Source organism: Magallana gigas, chromosome 5 (genome assembly GCF_963853765.1).
Source record: "Magallana gigas chromosome 5, xbMagGiga1.1, whole genome shotgun sequence".
Classification (NCBI taxonomy): Eukaryota; Metazoa; Mollusca; class Bivalvia; order Ostreida; family Ostreidae; genus Magallana; species Magallana gigas.
The window spans coordinates 39809632-39826998 of record NC_088857.1 but is presented as its reverse complement, the minus strand read 5'-3'; the positions used below and the strand labels follow the sequence as shown (position 1 = coordinate 39826998).

At 32.2% G+C, this 17367-nt stretch overlaps 2 protein-coding genes across 2 annotated transcripts; one reads left to right on the top strand and one right to left on the bottom strand.

Moving 5' to 3' along the window:
- Positions 1 to 96: 96 nt before the first annotated feature.
- On the top strand, positions 97 to 2441 carry LOC117683525 (uncharacterized). Its single transcript, XM_066085870.1, has 3 exons — positions 97 to 714; positions 1788 to 2009; positions 2279 to 2441. Exons 1-3 carry the CDS (start codon positions 539 to 541, stop codon positions 2439 to 2441), a joined length of 561 nt encoding a protein of 186 aa, XP_065941942.1. The 5' UTR covers positions 97 to 538.
- On the bottom strand, positions 2021 to 3628 carry LOC117683526 (uncharacterized). Its single transcript, XM_066085871.1, has 4 exons — positions 3337 to 3628; positions 3048 to 3219; positions 2809 to 2960; positions 2021 to 2626 (listed from the first exon to the last, which is right to left on the bottom strand). Exons 2-4 carry the CDS (start codon positions 3056 to 3058, stop codon positions 2445 to 2447), a joined length of 345 nt encoding a protein of 114 aa, XP_065941943.1. The 5' UTR covers positions 3059 to 3219; positions 3337 to 3628; the 3' UTR covers positions 2021 to 2444.
- Between the last annotated feature and the right edge of the window lie 13739 nt (positions 3629 to 17367).

The following is a 17367-nucleotide window of genomic DNA, read 5'->3' as shown; positions in this document are numbered from 1 at the left end:
GTATTTATGAGATTACTGAATAAGTTTAAATTGTTTTTACTTGTTATTTTGTCTAAGAAATGGTAATTCTCTACATTACATTTTTTTTGTAAACAACTATAAGACTCGAGCTTTGTTTACATAACAATCAATTCTTACCTCTGTATCTCGCTCGTAACTTGACTTTAACATTCAATAATTTGGTCAATCATTTAAAATGCACCAGTTAATTATTTTATACATAAAAAATGAAAATATTTTGTTTTATCTCAAATCGTGTCCAAGTCCCTTAAAGGACATATCGCACGTTTCTGAACTACGGGACATTTTACATTTTTTGGCTTCCTTGTGTATATAGTAATCACTTCCGATAGTTTGTTTGATGTATAAAAGCGTTAATTAGCCATAATATCGATTTAAATCTGAGCCCCGATCGTCAAAACAATCCGTTAATTAGGTAGCGTGTCACGTGGTACTGTGACGTCATATGCGACCTTCTTCGAACAGCTGACTGTCAACACATAGTAGGATTAGCGTTATCTTTTGACATTTACTCGCCATGGAAGACGTTTTTTCTGATGTTGATGAAATTCCCGAGAATCTTAACATCCAGCCGTACATGTTTGAGCCCCCAGTGCAGATAAATAACGATCATATAGCCCAAGAAAGTAGCGGGGAAAGTGACTATGAAGTCCGAGGAAACGATCAGCTCGATAGACGTGCTAACACAATTTGGTAAGGATATTTACTATAACACCTTAGGAGATGTTTATTTAATAAATAAATATAATAAATCCATTTACTTTTCGTTTTTATGAATAGAATGTTCATTGTTGTAAAAGTATACTGGTACTGAACCAGTTATCGGCTAAGACCAGTTATCGGCTAAACTGAGGTTTCGGGTTTATAGCACGGGACAATCGAAGATTTTTTTAATTCAGTCGTCTTTTTCGAATAAAGAAAAGTAGGTTTGCTTGAAAACTTTCTTGAATATGTTTTAAACATGAGCCTAAACGATCATTGTTTACCGCTGATTTTACATCTTTGCACTTTCAGCAGTGGGGAAAATGACGTAAAAAGTTAAAAATAGAATATTACCTCTTTGTGATAGGTTATTATATCCCTTCTTTGATTTGACATATAATATCAATACATATAACATGTATAAACAAAAGGAATTCATTAATTTCCGAGAGATTCGTAGCGCAGTTGAACGCCTGATTGCACATTTATGTATTGAATACGTGTACGATTTGGTGAATTACCGTATGATAATAAAAGAATAATTAATTGAGTTGTGTTTATAATGTATCACAACCCCGACTACTTTAGTCTGACCCCACAAGGGACATAATTCAAATTTCATTTAGCAGAGTATAAAATCAACATGTACAGGGAGTTCACTATGTTATTATCACGAAGCCGATAACTTGTACAGTAGGTCGTAAAAACTCAGCAAATTTGGGGCCTTATAAAAATAACAAAACAAGATGTTTGCGGTTCTAAAAAATGATATAAACTAACAGATTGATGAATAAGGAGTTCATTATTTTAAAAAAAAAATGGCAAGTTTTATCCAAAAATATCAAGAAATAAGAAAATACGAAAAAAAAACATTAAATTTTAGCCGATAACTGGTACAGTGCCAGTAGTCTAAAATCTGCTATACCCGTTTAACACCGTAACTTGTAATTCAATTTTAAATGACTACGGTAGTTATTTAAGAACACACTGCATTAGCTTTCATTTCCCGTAAAAGTACGGCTTTCATGCAACTCATATAAAAAACATTTTATCTTTTAATAAAGGTATGAATGTGGTTCCTGCGAAGTTATGGAGACAACAATGGAGTGCACATGCTGTGCAGAGTTCCCACTTGTTGACCAGATTCGAGAGTCAAGTGAGCTCGAATGTATTACTGAGCATGAAACCTTTAGAGACAATTGCTTGAATGCTCGAGTCCTTGAAGTTAGTCTCCATGAGTACATCCAAAGAGAGAGGCCACTGGATGACAACGAACCAATCAATGAGTAAGACAATAACCAGTTTTAACTGTTTAATTTTCATGAATAAACTGGAATGAATCATGTACTCAATTCTTACTTTCTTTTGTATAACTTACATACAATATAGACATGGAATCAGAAACAAATATATTAAAAACAACAATTTTCAGCATTAATAAATACTAATGAATTATGAAAATATCCAACAATAAACTATAGGATAAAAAAACAAAATTCAACAACAACAATCTCTTATTCTGTATCACAACCAATAATTGACTGTTTATTTACAGGGTATATCGACACATCGCTTATAGGAGATTTGTCCTCTGGATATGGCACTGTCTAGGAAGGGGGAACCGAAAAGTTTTGCCAGCATGTGTTGTGACAGCTATTCGTAGGACATTCCCATCAGAGAACTACATTGGCTTTCGGGAGTCTCATCTGGCTTCATAGACTTTATCTGGCAAACCTGGTGCGGCGTGTGGCGATGAGCTGGTCCTTGTTGACTGCAGCGTAGGCTGATGTAAGAGGTGGTGGCTGATATCCAACAGAGGCTTTTCCATCCTGTGTAGCTGCTGGACATGAGGGTATCTGTCGTCTACGCTCTACAAGATTCAACCGCAAGATGTCCACATAATCTGAAAAAAACATTGAACTATGTAAAAAAAAAAAAGACATTAAAAATATATATTATGTATTGAATGTATTACAACTTTCTAGTTATCTGAAATTAGAAAAACTTTGAATAAACATATTTTTAAGTTTTTCTTTGTGTCTGTACTTACAAAAAAATGTCATAATTAGAGGTTCGACAACATACCATAGGTAATAGGTGTCTTGTGTGGCTTGACAACTGCATGTTCACCCTTCTTTCCTTTGGGGAAGCTCAACTGCCACTGTGATGCACCTTCTTTTGTAACAGCCTGATGTCGTCGCCCATTTTCATTGCAGTGTAAAGCTGATACACACAATCTGTAATAAAAGAACATGTTAGATTATTTGGTTTAATGTAATGGTCAATGTCAATCACAGTGAAAATTAAGAATTATTGATGAATACCTGGTCATCATTGCAGGGTAGAAGAAATGTGTAGTCTTCGGGGCAAAACTGTTTACTACACTGTGGTAGACCTCTAAGCTGTATGTTTGGTGTAGAGGTGACAGTTTGGATACATCTTTCAGTAGAAATTTGCTTTCCACTACCTCCTTAAACAGCTTATGGGCTCTGGATCCTGATAAAGATAAAGCATGTTATTATTTAATCAGAATTTTAATTTAGTTGTACAAATTATACAATTTTAAAATACTGCACAGTAGCACAGTAGAAATTTAAAGTCAATTTTTTTTACCTTCTCTCAGCCACTGTCTATCTTCATCCAACTCGCCATGTTGACAGTTGTCATGTTTATTGTTAGACCCGCCTAAGTTAGTCCGACTAACAAAGTTACGCCAATATTTAGTCGGGTCTAAGTTGCGTTTCTGAAAGAGGCGGAAGTTAGGGTTTAAATGTCGAAAAACTTAGAAATCTTCGCTGAGTACTAAGCATGCGCATATCGTAGTTTGTTTTGCTTTGAGGCTATGATTATATGTGGTGGATCAATTTTCCAATTCATAGTACATGTAGTACCCGAAAGTACGCATGTTATACTTTACCACTGAATGTGCATTGTTCAAGCTGTTCATGACATTTTATATTAATAAAAGTAGAACAAATGCCTATACACTTCTTAACATAATGAAATTTTAGAGAAAATAAGAGGTTTCAGAAACCGAATATGTGACAATTAAATGCATTGTAGATGATATTGAGGCACAATCTTACATATTAATTGAACGCAACAACACATAGAAATTAACTTCAATGTTCGTGTAAACTTCAAATATTTATAGAATACAGGGACAAGGTACAGTGGATATGCCCCAATACGTCTGCAGAATGAGAAGATTAGTATCTTCATAGACACTGTAGACCTTTAGATATTTTCAGATGCTTAGATTAGGATCAATTCACTATATTATTTATAGAAAATAATATAACCATGTATATAACAGCAACCAACTGAAATCGAAAATATCTACTGTATAAATAATATTACATGAACCTTGTCCATCCTCTGTTCCAATATTGAAAGAATGTAGAAAATGACATGGAAACGATTCTTGATTTTCTGCGATTCAAATGATAATAGTTTTGAAAGATATTAATAGTCAACAATTAACAAGACAGGAATTATCAACATTTGAGGCTCCCCAACTCCCTTTCCTGTTTTTGGTTTAATCGATCGATTGTTTTGTTTTGGGTTTTTTCGGGGGGGGGGGGGGGGGGGGGGGGTGAAAGTAATATACACCATAAACAGGGAATAATTCGCCCTGTTTGATTTTCATTCATTTCACCCTCGTTGTCAGCGGGCGAATTTATGTTGATTTTCAATATCTCAATATCTAATATTAAGTAACTTACATGTAAGTATCAGCTGTGACTGGGCGAAGTCACGACAGAGTGAAACTGTTTGCAAGTGTAGAAGGACGGAAATTACACGGGACCCAAATAACCCTGTATACAGTATCTTGATTAAAATAAAGATATAAGAGCAGTTATCTAAGAACATCGTTCCTATTTAAAGAAAGTTTTATAGATAAAAGGTTTTTACAAGTTTAATGGAAAAGGCATCTAAAAAATCACCTATCCCCTTCCGGATAAGACATTTTTTATCTTTGCATGTGAGATTTACTTTTTTCCCTATCTGCTTTGGGTTATTGGGGTGTGGGTGTCTACAATTGTTTATATAATAAGTATGACAAATGCAAGCTAGTTAAATTTGTAAATAATGCACACTGTTGTAAAACTGCTTAAACAACGCTTTTGTATTGCAAGTCGACAACTTAGAAAGAAAAAAAAATCCCTTGATATACATACATCTTAAATATGATGAAACAAAACTATCATGAATTAAAGTAATTAAAGATCAATTCAGTTAAACGAGTACAAATAAACAATGCATATGAATATGCAGGAAGGTCATTGATAGTACATCTGCTCCATACCTATTTTAAAAGAATTACGATCGATGTTTAATATGAACGCAATTGATCACTTCATCCTAGAATTAATATGATGAATGAATTTGATTTCCAAACATTCAAGGTGTGCATGTGAAATTTTAGAATCTTCGAGAACCTTGACAGACGCTTGTGAATAGATCTAAAATTGATGCACACTCTGCCCGCTTCTAAAACATATTTTAAGTAATATTTTAACAAACAAAAATTGATTGTATCTAAATGCAAGTTAATAAACATTCCAAAATACATGTGTACATGTAGCTTTCATACGGTTTTTTTATAGATACTAGGAGTTAAATCAAAGTACTGAAGTACTGCCGGGAGTTGATTTTATCGATTATCATTTATTCAGAATCAACGATATGTGATTTTGCATGGCAAGTAGTATCAGTAATCGAAATATTTCTAAGAATTTCTATGGATCCAGGCAAGATATAACTCTTGTCTTGTTCAACCAAACGCTCGGCTGTCTCCGTTTATCGATAGGCTCTGTTTTGTCGGATATTAACGGAGACAGCCAAGCGTCTGGTTGAACGAGACTACATTGAACTCTAGCGTAGGAATACATACGACTTTAAAAAATATCTAAATTGTTTGTACATTTTAAAATCTTATTATTTTCATGGTATTAATAAATAAGTTTTCTTGAAAAACAATGCTTCATAATACATAGCATCGAATTTATCGATTATTTTCAAGAACTAAGCGTTGTCAGCGGTATTGATTTGTGCTTAGGTCTAAACACTGTTTCACTTTCGTTTTGCCCGAGTAAGTGCATAGGAGAGTTGATTAAAATCAACTCCCAAAAATGAAAATGAGAGTGCATACGTGTTGTTAAGTTTTCAGTAATATACATGTAAGTAAAGAACAAACAACCACACACAAGGACAAAGTACAACTGTAAACGTTTTGAGTTGCTCCTATTTTTAATTTTTAAATTAGTTTCGTTTTACAGGTTCAAACTTGATTAGAAACATTAAATTCTAGTTTAATATGCTTACTGAGTATTGATTTAAAAATCAATAATCTATTCGTACATCTACATGTTTAATTTAGAATTATAGCATCTTTTTAATTATTGTGTTTATATCATTTCTCGGGGTATACCCATTCTTCACACTTTAGGTAAATTTCATTAACGAGTAGTAATGTATATTACATACGATCAATAATAGTCTAGTCAAGGTGAGCCCATTATTTATCAAATTGATTTAATCTTAATTTATTTAGAAATAGAAACAGTTATCAAACAATATGTATTTTTAAAGTTATACGTACATGTACAAATATTTAAATAAATGTGAATGTTTTCCTTAATAACACATATAACAAACCAAAAAATAAAATTCTCTGTTTATTTTGCCTTGAAAACAAAACACTTGCAATTTTTGTGCACAGACTAAGGACTTACGCCTACCCCTTAGCAGGCGTAGATTTAAACCCAAATTTAGTCCCGACTAAGTTTCCGCCTTTTTGTGAAACGCAACTTAGTCTGGTTTTGAGGTTTAGTCCCTGATTTAGTCCGGACTAAGCTTACGCCTGGACGTAGGCATTTAAGTTTGAGAAACGGGCCCCTCAGGGGATACTACAGACCTGAATGGCATTAAATTTTATATAAATCATATATTTGAATTTCAATATGCTGCGTCGAATAAAATGACTTTGTGTGCGTATTTATGATATTTCCATGTGAAATGTTGTAGAAAAATATCATGAAAAGACATCTATATCAATTATTTACGCAAAAATCTGAACGAACTGAAAATAGAAATTGACCTGAAAATTTGAACTAACCTGATTTATTTTTTAATTCTTTTGAGAACCTCATGCAATTAAATAACCATGATTACAAATATATCTTCAGAAACGGAAGTGTAGATAAGATTTACATGTATAATTCCATTTAGGAAAAAATTATCCGGCTTATTGTTTACCTTTAAAATTGTGCAGATTCTTCCAGATGAGCATGATACTACATGTACCTTTAAAATAATTATTTCTATTTTATCATGTGATCCCTTGAAATCATATAAAATAATGCATTAAGTTTTAATTAAATACAATGCAACCAAAAAATCTAAATGATTTGAAATAATTACATTAACTTGAACATTGTATTAGAATAATGTACAAATCAATGTGTTCTCCATTACTTCATATTATGACAATGATCATACAATTGCCGTTAGAATTGCTTACGGTAACGAATTCGATTCTTATTAATAATAGTAAAATGTTAAACTTCAAAACGTGTTGCTGAAAATATATTAAAATTTACCATAAAAATTACTACAACCAACTCGTTATTTTTTCTCTGTGGTGTATTTTTTATGTAAACAACCAATATAATTCATTTAACAATTATATTTTTGCGGCCCATTTGACGCTTGCGTCAATATGATTTCTTGTTTTGTAATGATATCAAATTTATGTCAGAGCACTTTTTCCAACATGAGTTTTGCACATTGTTTACGCATTAGGATGCAATATTTGATACAAAATATCTACAGACATTTTACAGAGCTCAACAAGGCTTTATACAAACACAAAGATATATAAAAACAGGGAAAATCTGACATACTGTCATTTAAAAAATTCTTTCAGTATGCCCATGGGCACCACAATTTGAGTTTCTCTGCCCCTGTATTTGATAAACAAATTTCAAATGATTCCATCAAAAGGTGGTTTATTGACAGAGAAAATAATTGTCAGAATTTAACAAACCAGACATTACAGCAAGACTTTGAATTTGGACGAATGACTTGATTAATGTACGGATGTCTTACAAAATTTTCGCTATTTTTAAAAAATGAATTAGTGTACAAGTCACACCAATGTTCTTTACGGGGCTGGCGAAGATATTGAAAATTTAGAGACAAGTAAATTTACAAATTATTCTAGCCCGAAAAGTTCCTCAGATAGTTATGAAATGAGGATCATGGCAATCACCGTACCATTTAGGCATTTTCTCTGGGAAAATTGTAGTCGAAACAAATATTATTTAAGTGCTTCTCAAAAACGGAAAATATTCCGTATTTTGCCGAGTAAAATACGCAAGTGTATAAAATGTACCCCCCCCCCACTTGGGCATAAAAATAAGAGGGAAACGTGATTTGAAAGGATAATACGCACAAAAATTTATAACCAAGCGGTTATCTTGAGTTTTAAGACCATTGCAGTTTGTAAGGAAAATGTTCCTGTAGAAATTTGAATGAAATGCATGAAGTTAATTTTTCAACTTGTAACTTTATGCTTTTAACTGCCCAGTAGGGTAACCGATCTCCGACAACAGGGGCTTACACCCTGTTATGAGTGCTTTGATAATTTCCTTGCCCCAAGGGGATGTCTGAGATAACAAGTGACAAGTGCGCGTGTTCACATCAATGGCTTTGACCATATTGATATGACCGCAGAGGTTTTAAAAATAAAAGTGAAATGATTTTTAATGTTCAGTGACATTTTCTAATTATTAGATCTATTGCATTTTATCTAATTAGAATTACATTTTAACTTATTTTAAGAGTATAGATTACGATAAATGATGCGTGAGTGGCGACGAAAATGCCCTGATCATGCATGCATCTATTAATAGCAACTGTAATGGCGGCGTACACGGAGACGATGAATACACATGAACCTCAATGAAGACTGAATAAACAGTTGAATTTTATTTTTCCTTCCCATTTTATAATTGTTTATCAATAAAAAAATTGAAGCAAAACCTTTTCAGCAATTTAACGCTCTTGCAAATTTAGTTTTTAACGCAATGATACACAAACAGAAGTAGTAAATATATGTTTTTATTTCATAATTAATAATAACTCTCTTCAACTGGAGGAAAAACGGGTCAAAAACAGTTTGTGGTGTATAATACGCATCCCTTTCTCAAAAATTAATATTTTAGAAAACAGTGTTTTTATAACTGGCACAATACGGTATTTAAACAAAAATTGTCACATCCGGAAAATATATAACTGCAAATAAATTATTTAGGGTCGCTGATAAATTTTAGGGTCGGTCGGGGAACAGGAAACACACTATTATTTTATCTTGGCCTTAGGGCCCTGGATTATGCGCAATATTTTTTTTTCATCGAAAAGCATCATATTTCATATTCTTCATTTTCCCGATTTATTGTATCAGTAGACTCAATTCAGGACATGGACAGTTGTATTATCAACTCAAATTGATGACGCACAGTTTACTTACTGGAGTAGAAAGTGGCAATCGGCGAAAGCTGTTTATCTTTATTCGAAAGGTAAAAAAATTGTGAACAAAAAATAGAAAAAAAACGACCTACTGTGATAATACAAAATGCATTCCAGATGAGTGGCATATCTTTTTTTACAACGTATAAAGAAATATATACCGTATAAAATGAATAGTGTTTTAATGTTAACTTAAAGTACTGGTAATGAAATGATTTCCTTAAGATTTCAATGATTCTGCACCACGTGAACATGTAAAAAGTCTCATTTTCAATCGTCTATAGTACGTCCAGCATTCCTCCCGGAATCTTTCGTCCATAAAACCATACACAATTGGATTTGTAACATTACTGATAAAGTACAAGCGAAGGAAAATATAAACAGAGGCTCCAAGTTTCACTGTTACAGCATGGAACGCCTCTTTGTCAAACACTTTAACAACAGAAAACACGGTGTTTGGCAAATAGCAAAGATAAGAAACACTTGTGGCAACTAGGAACATAAGAGTTATCCTTCTCGATCGGCTGATTTTTGTTTTCTTTTTTTGAAGCTGAGATCCATGAATATTTCCTGAAATGTTTTTGTTTATCTTTAAGTGGTCATTATTCACACTGGATGGGTCTTCTTCGATTTCAATCTTATCAAGAGAAGCCATTGATCCGTTTGTCAGTTTGGTTGTCGAGCAACGAGCGTTTAGGGAAACAGATGACAAAGCGTTGAGTTTACTTCGACGAAGTTGTAACTTTTTACGGAACTGCATTTGTCTATACAATACTTTCCCCACGAAAACATAAACAATAATGCATATGATAAAAACACATGTTGCGAACAACAGTAAAGCCCCACTGTATATTTTGAAGAAAGATTTGTATTTATTAAGACTTGTGCAGTCAGATCCCAAAACTCCAGGATGAAATGTATCCGACACATTAGCACCGTAGATCACAACAGCTGGTATAGCCAATATCGAACTAAACAGTACTGTTAAGATACAAGATATCTTGGCTTGCTTTACTGTCATTTGGCATTTTGTTGGCTGACACGCCTTTCGGAACCTCTCCAGCGCTATTAATCCAAGAAGGAATCCAGAGGAAACGCTGGTTGTGTGATTGAGAAATCGAAATACTTTACAGGCCCAAGAAGCTGTAAATGTGTATCTGTGTCTAATGTCATACATTTCAAAAGGAATACTTACAGTGCATGAACAAAAGTCAACAACTGCTAAGCATAATATAAAAATTCGATGATTCGACGGCTTGTAGCGCAGAGAATAAACGAGGAGAACATGGAAATTCCCGATTGTTCCAACCACACCTAGGATCAGGAGATATATAAAAATAGGCAGATATTCGGCCATAAACTCTGTGTATTCCAAATCATCCATGTTGCCGTTGTGTATATGATCCGATATATTATTTAAAGTATCCATCTTTTCTACAATATGAATTTAGAAATATTTAATATATAAATAATCACAATAAATTTTAATTGATAATGTTTTCCAAGTTGATTTATATATAATCATTATTGAAGTTGTTAATATAGTTATAATTGATGCCATGCAACAATTTATTATGTTTCTATTTTGGTTACGTTTGATTAATACATAACACTTATCGATTCAAAAATGTCGGACTGACTCAACTTAATGCAATTTTTAAACATCATCTGGGGATACTTTCATGAAATGAATGCAATTTACACAGAAAAATTTATAATTATCTTAAGCAGTGATCTTATATGATAAAGTAAGGGACTATTAAAGAGTGAACTAGTATATAATTCTTAGTTTATTTATTCTACATCGTAGTGTTTGATTATTTTTAAACCCATGATACATTTTTCATTATAGAATAATTTAAAACTAAATGTGATTAAAAGTACGTCTTGGGTCATTGCAAAAGTGTTTGTTTAAAGTTACATGAAACACATGCGTAACGTGATATTACAGATATATAATTAGCAATTTCAAAAAAAAAATTCGTTTAACAAAAGGTACAAATGTATTTAATAAGCAGTTTTTATCATTGCACTTAATCATCTAAAAAACAACAAACTGGACTAGGCTTACCAACGCAACAGATCTAGAGGATCGGTCAAATCCACACTTAGTCTAGCGTTCTTATTCCGATAATTCCCTTCCCATCAGGAAACACCCGCTACACATTGTATGTACATGGAATTCATTATTTACCCCTATCAAACGTGAAAAATTAAATCCACTTGTGTTGTCTCTATTCACTGTTCAGGAATTTGACTTGAGTGTCCTACTTGTTCCGGGTGTACTTGACGCCACTACGCTAGATATCCGATACCTCTCATTACGAAGAGCCATCGTAATGTTCATCTAACAGAGTCACGAGGTGGTAGGAATGCCCGGTAATATTCATGTATGGCGTGTTTGTATATGATATACTGTTACTGTGAAGACGAGTACATTTTGTATCTATTTAGTTATTTTTCTATTATATGAACGTTTCTTTGGCTTTGACTCTTCATTTCAACTATCATCGGTTAGTATATGTTAAAAGATAGGATATATCCCCCTTGAATAATCATATTACTTTTTATTATTGTAATGACAGGGAATACTGATTTGTTTTCAACTTTCCTAATTGTTTTAAACCAACTGTTGAACTGTCAATCGAAAGCACCGTCCACGTGAATGCACATAATTATATAACCCAATGTAGTAAGGCAGAGCATTATTTTAGGCCGAAGGAAATCGTATTTTATTGTTTTACATCCCGATTTAGCATTAAAATCTTGAAGAAGGAATATTAATATTCATAATATATATTCATATTCATTAATAATCAATTTGTTCACCTTGCATTTTGTTGATTTAATGCGATTGATTTTTATGCTTAAAAATTGGAATAATCTCTGTTATGGTAAGAAGTCAATTTTTTTTATTCCTGACCTCTTAGTTTGGTCATTTATGAGTTGTCGTGTGCTTCCACGTTTAAACGTTAATGATATAAAAAAAAATTACAGTCACATTTTGAGCCACTTATTCGATCTCATGTAGAACACATAATCGTGTTGTAATAAGTGTATGCCCCGAAGCACACAAGCCTAAGATATCAAATATCTCTTATCTTATTTCAGAAGATGAAATAGTTTGAGCTTGCTTTATTAATTTATAGAAAACACAATAGCTAATGAAATTATTATCAATAATAGCTTTTTATTGCATAGATAATATATGTTTATTTTATGAGAAAATATTCTAATCTTGTATTCAAATCATAATTAGGTCGGGTTCGGTAGGCGTCCTTCTGACTGATTTTGTACCTTCCCCCGAATATAATAAAATTAATATAGTGAATCTATCAAAATCCCACGAAATTCAGGTTTTGTTTGTTTTGTTTTGGTGTTATTTCAGGTTATAATTAGTTTTTAATTAACAAAGATTTTAAATGTTTAACGATTCCTTGTTGAATAATCATTTTTTTCAATTGTTTGCGTTCACGAATCAATTGATGTTTTTGTATTGTTGACTTTTTTGAAAAAAATGACAATTGATTAGTGCACGTGAAGTTTCTGAACTGTTGAACCAGTGAATTATTGTTTATATGTCCTTGTAAGATTCTCTCATTTTTATATAACAATACTTATATAAAATTATGTTTTAAACAAAACATGACCATCCGCGGTAAACCCCGATGGACAAATTTCCATAGACAAACTTCAATATTAGTGATTTGTGTTAATTAATTGATGCTAAATATTTGTTGTGACTTTGAAGTTATTGAGTGTGTTCGCCCAGATAGTGTCCATGGCATCCTATGTTACATTTATGTCTCGGCAAATTCTCGCCAATTAGAGTTTTGATATTAATTTTGAAAGTTTTTTCTCTTTCTTTTAATTTTTTTTTGCGAAACTTCACAGATGATTGAATGCGGATAAAAAGAACGTTTTTTTTTTATTCTTGCTTCCGCGTTCAGTTTGATCATAAACCCATTTTTTATATCTACTTCCTTTATGACTGGAGGAATTGAATTTTTAAATCAAATACATAGCAGCAAACAGTACATATATATTGTACATATCTTCATCCACATTCGTATTTACATGAACATCACTCTTTTAACATATTAATGAATTGGTCGTAAAAATTAAGTAAAGGAAACCAAATTAGTGTTAATGTGCATCAGTCGTTAGATAACAGAAATAGCCAGATCGTCATTTGGGGAAATTTCAGTCCGATATCATGATTATTTCTTGCAGTCGGTGATTTTGAACAGGAACGAGTTAAACTTGCCCAATTTGATTTGATACTTAACTCGAAATAAAAAAAACCCAACAACTCACAGACAGAAAGCAGACAAGGGGATATACAAGGTTACCATTAATTTGCTGGAGCATAAATGTATATCAAGACGCACCGTGATCTTAATATGTATCATTTTTTTGTATTTGCACGTTGTCATAAATTACATTAGAACCAGGTTTATGCCATTTTTCTTATTATAAGGAATGTTTATGGTTTTAATTAAAGATATAAAATAAAGATGTTGACTACATTACGTAAAACGTTTGTAGCAGCTCACAGATAAAATCCCTTAGTTACCATTTATTATCCCCCTCTCCAAATGTCACATTAATTTCTCTAAAATTTAAGCAAGCTTGTGTTAAAATAAGTGAAGTGAAAAAAGATATAAGCTTTATTGTTAATATGATAAATTTAGTTTTTTAACTGGGAGAAAAAAGTGAGCAAGCTGACGTATCCTACGCCCTTTTCCCATTACTTGGCAATACTACACATATTGAATGGCAGGATATGCATTAACCATCAAAACTTATTTTAATAAAGAGGCATAAGTTGTTACATATTCGCCGAACACTAGTACTATACCACATGGAACATAACAGAGGCTGCCATCTTGGAACTACTTTATTTTGTATTCATTCGCATGACATAAATAATACATAGAACCGAGCATGTAAACATTCCGGATATAACATAAGTAAATAAAAAATAAAATAAAAACTTCCAGCAAAAATTTGTCTGTAACATAAACAAAATTCTAAATCTAAAGGTCCCGATAATCAATGAAAATTAATAGAACCGGGATATTTCCTTCGAAGTCATTGATAGGAAATTATGTGCAGTGGTGTAAGAGAAGTTGCACTTACAAGACAAAAACAGAAAATAGGACGCGGTTAAAAAAAGACACCACCCTCCCGCAACTGGTTGCGTGGGCTTTAATTAAACAGGATAACCAAGATTCTTAATGAGTTAATTTGCTGCATACACGTTCACAAAGCTAGCATATTTAAAAATGGAAGAACAGTTGTTGGCTAAATAAACGTTACCGTTATAGTTCATACAATATTTCAATTTTCGAATGTTAATTGTTAAATTCCTTGTACATATACGTGTCTAAGGGAAAACATTTTCATCATAAAACTACTTATCGCTAAAATCTTATTTTTGTAATGGCACTTCAACATGAATTATTAAGATAATTTGATTATCCTAAAATTAAAAACTGTCACTTGTAAAATCAATGATGACATTTTAAGTTGATTTATAATATTAGAAAGAATAAATAAAAATATAATTACCGTTTTTGAAAAAAAATCCAAAAGAACAATAAGAGGCTTTAACATACAAAATACCATTTGTTTAATCAGTGTATTGTATATATGTATATGTTTTAACCTTTTCCCCCATGTAAATATATCGCTTAGTATTAATGGTTTTGATATTTTTATATTGTTTGTGATGTTATTTAGGCCCATAGTGATGTAATGATTATGTACCGGTAAAACGAACACGTTTTATAAAAGTGCATTATACAAGAGTGGGTTCCAAGAGGTAGTGTTCGAACAGGTACGTAGCACTTAGTACCAATGGTTTCCACTTACGACCACGGAATCTCTACGACCATTAAACTTTTGTGACCACTTAATGTTGTAATGCATGATAAATTTTTCAAAAAGGGCGAATGAGAACAGTTTAAGTGTATGATTATTAGTATGTAGGTATATGTAAAAAGGTAAAACGAAGTTACCGAATTCCTTTAAGTCGTCAACATCAATGCAATAATGAAGATAAAAGCGCAGTGAAACATAGTAAAAGTTTAAATAATAGTATATCGTTCAAATAAGTCTCAATATTATAATAGCAATAGTTTACATAATTCATTAAGAAAATAATATTAAGTGGTATTTGGTTTTCGTAATTCAAACGTGAACTTTCAAATGCATATATTAACATCTGCAAAGTATGATTCTCTTTATATTACAGATATTTTTTGCAATTCACAGCGCTATAGCAACTGACAGGATTAAAACCTGCACGATCCAAATGAATCAGTTTATCGATTTCAGACTCAAATTACAATATAAGACAACTTGGCTATATCTTTTATCTAACGTAATGATGTACGTTAACAATGATTTAGTTACTTTTACTTACTCTTTACGATCAAATATTGAAACTGTTAAAAGAAAGATGTAAATATAAACAATAAAAATGCTTTCTTTGATGATTAATGTGGCTTATGAAGGTACATGTACATCAGTCGATCATTGCAGAACATATCATATATATGAATGATATCTCTGTCTCGTTTTCTTTGAATTGGCCCTGAAAATCAACAAATTATCAGCTACATAAAGTACATCAAATATCATTCCCATGGAAATTTTTTTCAACCTATTAACTTTAATAAATGCGCTTAATTGGGGGTAAAACGTGTATTGGTTACTAATCAACAAGTGTATATTCTGAACAATTTCAAATTTATTGAATACAAAACCACACTTAGTCAAGCACGAGAGAATTGCCTGATAATAAATAAATTGTTTGAAAATAGATTCCCACCCTTGCTGTTACCGTTATCACTTGGTTCTAAGTGAAGAGAATTTAAAAAAAATCTGAATAAACATGTGTGTGTTTTTAAGGCATAAATCGTTGTTATGTAACTCGCTTCTCACTCAATATTTGACTTTCAAATTTTGCCAAGTCATTTATAACATACATATTGACCATTCTGAACATTTAAAATGAAAAAAAAAAATCCTGGAAATATTTTGCTTTAATCATGTATATGTCTCTATAGGAAGAGGATATATATTTTTTATTCTGACGAAAATATGTAAAAACAAGTGCTTGTGATGACAACATGTTTTTAGTCAAGTTGTACACGACACACACTTAGACAATCGGTTCCTTTTGGTTTATATTCGTGTGTCGAATAATGCTGACGCCAAATCACAGGTATTAATTAAATATTCATAAAGAACCCTCTTGTCAACCTTTCTATAAGATCAGAATAATTCGTGGGGAAAAAACTAAAGAACTGTATGCCTAAACATATATTCATGTTGTTTAGTATGCAAATGTACTTGTATCAACCTGTATTTTCTAAGTACATATACGTCTTAGTACCAATGGTTTAAATGTTTTATAATGGTTGTGATGTTACTTTGGTGTAACGCAAACATTTATTCAAAATGCATTATTAGAGTGTAGGGTTGAAAGAGTTATGTTCAAACAAGTTTGTAGTTCTTAAGGTAAGATGTAACACCTGTTTATATTAATGTGCACGTGGATAAAAGTACATTGTTATGAAAGTACTTTCACCGGATCAGAATTTTAAAATTTCACAATATTTGACCAATATTAGTTTTGAAAATTGTTAGAGAAATTAGAAGTTATAAAATCCGAGCGGGATTCGACCTCATGACTTATTGATCCGTAGTTAACGGTTCATCCTATTGCAGTACGCTGTTATGTAACAGTTACAGGAGAGGACACACTTATAGAAATATACTTGATTTTATTGCAAGTTTATTTTGATTTGGACTTCTTCACAATATAGACATGTACTATACCACCTTAAACGTTGATATACAGGCTCTGTATAAAACGCCTCGGTCGCAGTTAGGATGCATGTCTTTTTACTTTAAATTTTTAATGTAAAATCGTAATAATTATCTTCATTCCGCTGCGAATCCTCATGATTCTTAAATGGCGATTCCAAAAAATTTTACACTGCCTTGGTGGCTCAGAGGGAACGCAACTGGATTTGACGGTTCCTGAGGACTGGCCTACAATGTACTAGAAAATACCGCGCAATAAAATTGCGATAT

Coding starts and splice junctions, on each gene's coding strand:
- LOC117683525 (XM_066085870.1), top strand. CDS start 539: ATGGAAGACGTTTTTTCTGATGTTGATGAAATTCCCGAGAATCTTAAC. Junction 715..1,787: donor AGACGTGCTAACACAATTTG/GTAAGGATATTT, acceptor CTTTTAATAAAG/GTATGAATGTGGTTCCTGCG. Junction 2,010..2,278: donor GACAACGAACCAATCAATGA/GTAAGACAATAA, acceptor GTTTATTTACAG/GGTATATCGACACATCGCTT.
- LOC117683526 (XM_066085871.1), bottom strand. Junction 2,627..2,808: donor CAAGACACCTATTACCTATG/GTATGTTGTCGA, acceptor TGTTTTTTTCAG/ATTATGTGGACATCTTGCGG.